The sequence below is a fragment of the Eurypyga helias genome, unplaced genomic scaffold, assembly GCF_000690775.1.
Source record: "Eurypyga helias isolate BGI_N326 unplaced genomic scaffold, ASM69077v1 scaffold44933, whole genome shotgun sequence".
NCBI classification, from domain to species: domain Eukaryota; kingdom Metazoa; phylum Chordata; class Aves; order Eurypygiformes; family Eurypygidae; genus Eurypyga; species Eurypyga helias.
The window spans coordinates 1-8138 of record NW_010243882.1 but is presented as its reverse complement, the minus strand read 5'-3'; the positions used below and the strand labels follow the sequence as shown (position 1 = coordinate 8138).

The window sequence follows — 8138 nt, the reverse complement described above, 5'->3', positions numbered from 1 at the left end:
TCAGCGGAAAGATGTATGAATGCCCCAGCATCTCTGCTGCTGCAGTTGAACTTCAGGAAACAGCCAGCCTCACTTCTCAGGCATGCCGAGAGGTGTGTCTGTGTTACACCAGTCTCTCACTTCAGTCCCATGACAGTCTTTCACCAGTCATCCCTCTCCTCCAAGCTGCCTGCTTTGCTCCATATGTTAGCTTCTTCTAACTACGCTTTTTGTTAACAAGACAAGCTAATTCCAGTGATTTGTTCTTCACCTGGTTCTTTTAATTTTAAGTAAAAAAAAAAATAGCTGAAGAAATGCTGGAAGATGCAGCATAGCAAGAGGCAGCACACTCAGATGGAGAAAACCTAGGACAATCAGCAGGTTGACTGACCCAATGCCCCATCAACTGGTCTGGATGCCACCAATTATGGCAAGAGTCCTGAACTCAATCATGCTGCTGGGACCAGCCTGTGCTGGGGTTCACTGCCTCCAAATAATAGTAGACCACTCATCTTAGAAAGCTGTAAAGAAAACCACCATCCAGAGCAGGCTATGCCTAGCAAACACTTGAGGTTTATCAAGGTTCAGTAACTCAGCTGTTAATGTTTTCCCTGCCAGTGCACAAAATCAATTTTGCCAGGAAGGATCAGTGGCCATGAATGCAGAAAAGCAATAGAAGTTTAAATAAGGCATGACAGCATGAAAGGTTTGCCATTTCCCAATTTTTTTTCTCTCCAATGCTTATGAAAACAAGGGAAGCGCTGTGGACAAAATGCCATTTGGTCCTCACGTGCTATGCATAGAGGGTAGGAACCGCAGTGCTGTGAGAAAAGCATAGTAACCCCCCAGGGATGACTCTGGCTAGTGAGAGGAGGTAAAGCCTAGGATGCAAGGGGATTTCAGAGAGCGACCACAAAAGGAAGCTGCAAGTGAAGTCATAGGAATACGCTGTCACGAGATGACGCACTTGGCCGGAGCAACAACAACTGTGTGCTGCCCCTCCCCGCCAGCTCAGCCTCCCCGAGCGAGTGAGCGTTTCCCAGAACAAGGTGGCTTTGCAGCATTTCATTCCTGAAGGTGTCCCTGTCCATTGCACAACCTCCAAACCTCAGGCAAAGTACTGGGCTGGAATTGGCCCACGCTGACTTTCACTGAATGCCCCGTTGTGCCACACAGCTTAGAGGGTGGTGAAGATAAGCCTGGAGCTGAGGTTTGGAAGCAAAAAAAAAAAGAAAACCACCACCACCTGCAAGGTGCTTTCAGCATATCCGTTGGGCTGGGAGAACCTCAGAAACCCCAAAGAAGCTACTTTCACCACCAAATCTGAACGTCTCCTTTAAGATCCACAAGATCTGCTGGTTGGCTTTGTGGTTGAGGAATGCTTCCAATTGAGGACAGCATGTGATAAGCTTGAAGCCCAACCTCAAAGCCATCTGCAGCTGGGAATGCACTTCTGCAAAAAGGCTGTCAGAGCCTCAAATTAGACCATCAGGAAAGAGAAACAAGGAAATCATGGCCAGCTGTAGCAGTCATGACTCAAGAGGAGCTCCCCTCCTCACAAAGGAGAGTAAGGGCAATTGACAGTCAATCTCCTCAATTTTTGTCATCTAAGGCAAAAATCAAAAGACCTCCTGTTTGGCACCCCAAAACCTCAGCATGAGACCATGCTGTTGGAATTGGAGGTGAGGCATGTGATGGAGAAACACCTGCTTGGCCTGCCTGTAACCTGGCCAAAACTGAACAGCGTTTTATCTAGGGGCTTCTGCCAAGCCTGGCATCGCTGCAGACTGTGCTGCAGGTCTCTCTCCCCCCTCCCCCAGCTCCTCCCCCAAAGGAAAGTTCAAACTCTTCTCTTTCAATTCAACAGCTGTTCAGAAAATTGCCAAATCCCTCCTCACTGCCATCAACTGCTGTTAACCGCACATCAGCTGCTGCCTACTCAGCACTGGCAGGTAGCTGGGCTGGCTTTCTCTTACCGTAGACTCCCTTCCCCAGGAGCTGCAGGAACCGACTGACTGCTGTCACCATCTCAGCCTTGTTCAGATCCAGAAGGGAGACAACCTGGAAGTCTAGCTGCTCCAGAAGACGACTCAGCTCAAACACATCTGTGACAGGAGCCATGAGGTTGGGATGATGCTGGTAGCGGTTGTTGCCCACTAAAAGCGCTATCTTGCCTGTAGCTAAAAGAAACACCAAGTGACAAAGCTGTAAACGCTCTGCAGGACGTGAGGTCTCACCTCCCTCTGCTGGAGTGAGGATATAGGAAATCTTTTCCTACATCAAGACAGGAAGGATAAACCCTATGCTGCCACAAGCCTGCAGCACTTTCCAGGAAGCCCTTGGCTTTCTGAACGCTGAAAAAAAATACACAAACCATCATTTTGAAAGAAAGACTTGAAAAATTTTCACTTGACAACCAAAATCCCAGGAGTGCAGCAGGATCTATGCTAACAAGGTTATTCAGCATCTGCCCTACCATGACTGCAGGTCTTGCGTGCCAGCAGTGCCTGGGAGGCAAACGCATGGAGCCAGGCCAAGAGGTCATTTCCCCCATGGGGCTGAAGGAGAGAAACCCTGGGCTCCTGTTTTCATTTTATCCCCACCTTCAGCTTCAGGAAAACCAGATTTATGGCACTCAGCAGTGGTGGGAGCAAGGAGCTTTGCCCTGCTCCAAGGACATACTTCAAAGAAGGCAAAAGGTGATGTGTGCACAAGACTTTACAAAGTCATTTGGCAGGTATGGAGGTTGCGAGTGGCTTATTCATTAGGAATACTCTTATTCCACTTGCTGTGACTGATCAGGGCTTGGAGGGGATGGGACTCATCCCACCCCAAAAGTGCAGAGCCCGTGACAATGTGGGGATAAAGGCTTCAAGCAGTCTCTGCAGGAAAAGCACTCCTATGTCCTGTCCTCCCACCCACCTTGGAGCCTGGCTTTTAATTAAAGCAGTAATTGCTCAGGAAGAAAAGATGACAATACTCACCAAAAAACTTTTCAGAGTGCCATGTACCTGGAAAAGAAAGAGGGAAATGATAAGCCCGTGCCCAGCACCTGCTCCCACCGCAGGTCTGAAACCTGCTCCCATGGCCCCTGGCAGTGCAAAGCTGAACAAACACAATGGAGCATCTGCATATGCAGCACTCCTCAGGCAATTTCTTCATAGCCAAACCTTAAAGACGCTGGTCTGGTGATTTTGGGAGAATTTATGAAATCCTGACCAACTGTGAAGCAAAACTCAGAGAAGGGGGAGGCCAGGGGAAGGAGGGCCAGAACAAAGGAGCTTGTACCCATCAGCAGGTCTGTCCTGCCTGGGCTGCTGTGCTTCCCAACATGACTTGCCCACTCCCTCGCTGCAGTGAAAGCAAAGGAAACATGACTCAAGATCAACATAAACTTCAAAACAGAGAGCTTCTCCCTCCAAGTCATCAGCACAGAGGAAGCCGACTGTTTGCTTTTGACTGCGATAATATTCCCAGAGCCTTTCACCACCCTGCTTTGCCTTTCCCTGCCTTTTAGCAGTTCCAGCTCAGAAAAGCCACCCCAAATATGACTCACTTTAATGAGCTCCACAAGCTCCCCTGCCTGAGCACTCCCAGCCTCTTAAAATCATCGTTATCCTAACAACTCTAGCTTTTCCTATTTAAATTAAAAGCAATTTTAAAAATCCAGCCCAGGAGAAAACCCTGAAGCCCTACGGGCTCTAAAAGAAGAAATTAAGGGCATATTTTAAATTGCATTAAATCTTACAGATCTGGAAGACCTTCAGCACCTGAAACAGTGTTGCTAATGTTCCAGGGATGCCTGGAAAGCTATCGGAACAAGCCCACTTATCCTCTTCTATCTCTGACAGAGCTGCCTGTTGCACACTCAAGCTACCCAGCCATTACATTTCGAACACAACCTAATCCTGCGCCCCTTTCTCTGCGCTGCCTGTCCTCCCCCCCCCGAGATGACGTTCTTTCCAGCTGCAAGGAAGCAGGGAGAGTGCTCTCTGGCTATACAGGACCAGTTTGCACTCTGGAGCAATTTTAAAACCAGCCTAAAAGGTGAGATGAGAAGCTTATGGCACAGAAAAATCTCTAGATGGAGTAAAGAGACAGCAAAGCTAGCTATTCCTGTCTCGCGGCAGGGCAAAGGCAGAGGGACAAAGCGGCTGTCACGCTGAAGGTGGAGCATGCCCGAGGCTGTGGAGACCCATCTTCTCAAGGATTTGTCAGCTCACGCAGCATCAGGCTTAGGCTGTGAGCCTGAGGAGCCTGAACCTTCACAAAATAAACACCATCCTCTCCAGCTTTATGCATCTGAGTGCACCACTTCATCTCAGCAAGGCTATAAATGAGTCTTAGCATAGGACCCTGCTGTGATTTGGCCTGGGAGATATTAAACCAGCACCTTGGCCAGGCGAGAAAACTGCAGTGAGGTAAGAGTGCTCAACCTACTCGAATGTGGCAGCTTTCTGATAGACTGCAGGACCCAGCAGCATCCCACGCCACGGTACAACATATCACCAGGTTTGGGGGTTTTGTCTTTTACAGACGCTGCTTCTCTCACTACCACTGAACTCCGTTATCAAGGAATCCCACTTATCACAGTCTGACGGACGCCTGCACCCACCACTCGTCAGGGCTTGTGCAGTTCCGCTGAGATCATCGTGTCCAGTATATCCAGGGTGTGAAATAGCGCTCTGCAGGCTGCTCCTGTGACAAGACTGCCAGGACACTCCAGCTTCCCTGCAGAGTCCCATGCTGCTTTTCTGCTCTGAAGTGTACTACCTTCATCTCTCCGCAGAACTAGTATTTAAAGAAAATGTTGGCCCTTTTTTTTTGTGTTATAAAAGCATGCAAGATCTGTCTAAGCGAGAGAAGGTGCAAGTGTCAGAACCACACATCCTACTCTTCCTGATCCCATGCCCTGGAACCCAGCTTTCCCTGCACAGTGAGCCCCAGGGTTACATGCCAACACTGGGCTCCTTATTCACTAGCCTGGCACTTCCTGGCAAGAGCATTAAATTCCTGTCTGCCCTCTCATTACTTTTCACCCTAGAAGGTGCTTTGCAGCAAAGCAGACATGGGTTGGCTCTGCTCACCTATGTGAATATCCACAGCGTTCGTCCAGTGCTCTCCGTGGCTATTGGAGGCACAGCAGAGGTATGTGCCAGCATCACTGACCTTTGTGTGGGTGATCTAGACAGACCAAAAATTAAATCACATTATTTATGGTGAAAGTTTGTGAGCCCCCACCCCCACCAGTATCTGCCAAACGTTCCTGGAATAAAAAGTCTTTTTTCTTGCTGTTTGATGAGACCTCATTCCTTGCTTCACAAAGCTACAAGATTTCCCATGACTTAGTCTTCTAAGAAGCTCAGTTAGGCCATGTCCTAAGGTCTGCTGCTGACCCCAGCTTCTAGAGTGCAAGAATCCTCTGCTCAAATGCTTACCCTTCTTTTTCCAGCAGCCCCCTGTGTCCTAGCCATACTCTGTCTCAGGAGCCACACCAGGAGGACGGTGCATGGCCAGCGTCAGAAGGTTGCCTGTTCTTCACCTTAGGTGACATCCTCTAGATTTCTGCTCAGAGAGAAACTAAAGCCACAACTGGGCCAGGCTGGCCATAGCTTTGTCTAGTTGAGTACTGAAAACCTCCAAGGAAAGATCTTGCTGTCTTTCTGCAGCACCGCTCACCTCCAAATGAAGAACCTCTTCCTAATCCCCAGACTGAACTTCCCTCTGAAAAGTGCAGCCTGAGGTAACTGTCCCCTATAATATCATCTACCACTACTGGCAAGAGATTGGATCTCTTGTCTTCGTTACCCTTCATGTGATGCCCCAGGAGGAAATCTGCCTGCCTTGCATCAAGAAAACAGCACTGATTTACATTCAGCCAGTGACCCAAAATAGAACCAGATCTTTTGCTGCCTCCCTGACTCATTTCTGTTGGGACTAACCACTCTTCCTTCTAACTCTACTGCAGGCAGACAACATTCCTGCAGCTCCACCACTCTGCAACCCCCTGTGCAGACCTACAATAGCTGTTCTTGCGCCACCGCTGCAAAAAGGCACGAGGGACGTGCTGAGAGCCCTTGACACATCTGTGAATCGGTTACTTCTTAGAGAAACATCCACAGCTTTGACAGAAGCCCATAAAATGTATTCCCTCTTCACCCAGAGTCCTTCAGTCAGCTGTCAAAGCAACAGGGTGATACACAGAGTGCCTTCTCACAACCCTGCAACACAGGAGGGTAGCAGCTGAGCACGAGGCTGCTTCTCAACAGCTGGAGAGTCAAGGAGAGACTGTTTTCTGCTTGCATTCACCTGATCACACAGATCAAAGCACACCTGAGCCTTGACACACAGATATGAGCCATACAGGATGACAATAACACAACTTTCAGCAGTCTCTCCCACGCCCTCCATCTAGCAATGAGCTTCTCCCATCACCCACCTCAGCAGTCAAAGTTTCTGAACTATTCCAAGGCAACATTACCGAAAGTTTTTTTTTACTCTGGTGTTCCAGCAGGTTTCCATTCCGGTACCACTGGTAGCTGGGGGCTGGGACCCCCATGGCAGCACACTGCAGCTGTAGCGGCTTCCCCACTTCTATCCGCTGCTCGGTGGGGTTGAGGACAATGACTGGTTCTCCTCGCCAGAGCTGAGGGGTCAGTCCTGCGAAGCAGCAACACAGAATTGGTCTTCCCTCCCCAAGGACAGAAAACAACAGTCAATTTTTTCCCCTGTATAGGACTTTGCGTGTTGCCAGAAAAGCAAGCACCAAGAGATGCCATCCCACGGGACATCACCACTCTGCTTTTTCGCTCTGGGAGCAGGGAATCACTGAGAGCAACACCTACAATAGTAATGACACACCAAAGCCCTGCCTTTGGCTTCCCAAACCTGACGCTTGCCCTTTCCTGTCAAGGGCACAGTCAACATGCTGAGGTCAACCACACCCAGAGTTATTTTTACCTGACATTGAAATTACCAGATTGCCTATTCCAGTCCCTCTGCCAAATGCAAACAAGCAAACACCTAATACAATTCTGGGAAACCCACAGCAAGTGATCAGCAGGCAGAGCAGGTACATACAGCCAGGGTTATTCGGACCATGACAGGGACCTGAACCATCCAGAGGATGGGTACAGAGGTCTGGCTTAGACCTGCAGGTTCACACTGTTGGGACAATCCTTCTGTATTATGATTTTTGAGCTGGGAGGGGACACAGCCCTGGGAACCACAAAGGATCACCACTGCAAGGGTATGCAATGTCTGCACAAAGCATACAGTAGCAAAAAGCTAGAAGACATGCTTGTACCTCTGGCAACACACTGATGGACCTCCACCTTCACCCAGTCAGAGAAGATGGCATTTTTGTAGAGGTCATTAATTCTGCAGGTGTAGAGTTGGGTCTGCTGTGCAGTGATGGGCAAGTCTTGCTTGGTGGCACCAGGAATCTGGCGGCAGACAGACTAAAGGGAAAACACAGGAGGTGGGCAGCGGGTCCTGTCTCATTGCTGGTAGTAGAAGGCACCAGCAGGCCTCTCATAAGAGCAGGAAAAGTGGAAATCCCCGATTTCTGCCCCTCCTCTAGCCACCAGGATGCAGAAGGAGTTTTACCATTGCACGCCCCCTCCCAGCGTCTGCAGAAGCCCTTGGCATGCACATGGATCCTATCCCGCTCTCCTTCTAGCCTCCTGGTTCCCACCAGTTCTGCCCGCAGAGGACCAGCTCCATCGCCACGGAGAGGGACCCAGCTTGGTGCCATACCCAGCACTGCCTCTGCTCCCACCGTTACCTGGTGCTGACAAAACCACTGGTACTGCAGCGACGTGCGACCCTCTGCTCTGCACCTCAGCGTGAAGGAGTATCCCACGGGGACAGAGACAGAGACTGGCTGCTCGGTAATCACAAGGGCTGTGGAGAAACAGGATGAAACAAGTAGAAACCACCCAGCAAGCACAACCCAGGGCTTTGCTCTGGGCACGTTGGGCTGTAAGAGGGTGCCCCTGGCACTCATCTTCAGAGGAAGATTTGGAAAACCAGGGATGCTGGGCCGCTCGTGCCCAGGGGATGCCACGGAGGTTTTCTGGGTGATCTGCTGGGGCCCAGACGCACGGGCAGCAGCACTGTCAGCGCTGCGAGGCGAGGGGACTCGGCCGGGCCGAGCT

The 8138-nt window shown here is 50.0% G+C and overlaps 1 protein-coding gene across 1 annotated transcript in view; it reads right to left on the bottom strand.

Annotated features, from left to right (window-relative positions):
• Window positions 1-7884, bottom strand: part of LOC104508076 (mucosa-associated lymphoid tissue lymphoma translocation protein 1-like) — a gene marked incomplete at its 5' end in the record, with an annotated part of 24897 nt that extends 17013 nt beyond the window's left edge. The window contains 6 exons of the mRNA XM_010149567.1: window positions 1956-2159; window positions 2964-2990; window positions 5067-5163; window positions 6461-6639; window positions 7286-7439; window positions 7766-7884. Coding sequence (XP_010147869.1) covers window positions 1956-2159; window positions 2964-2990; window positions 5067-5163; window positions 6461-6639; window positions 7286-7439; window positions 7766-7884 — 780 coding nt within the window. The remainder of the gene's footprint in view (window positions 1-1955; window positions 2160-2963; window positions 2991-5066; window positions 5164-6460; window positions 6640-7285; window positions 7440-7765) is intronic.
• Between the last annotated feature and the right edge of the window lie 254 nt (window positions 7885-8138).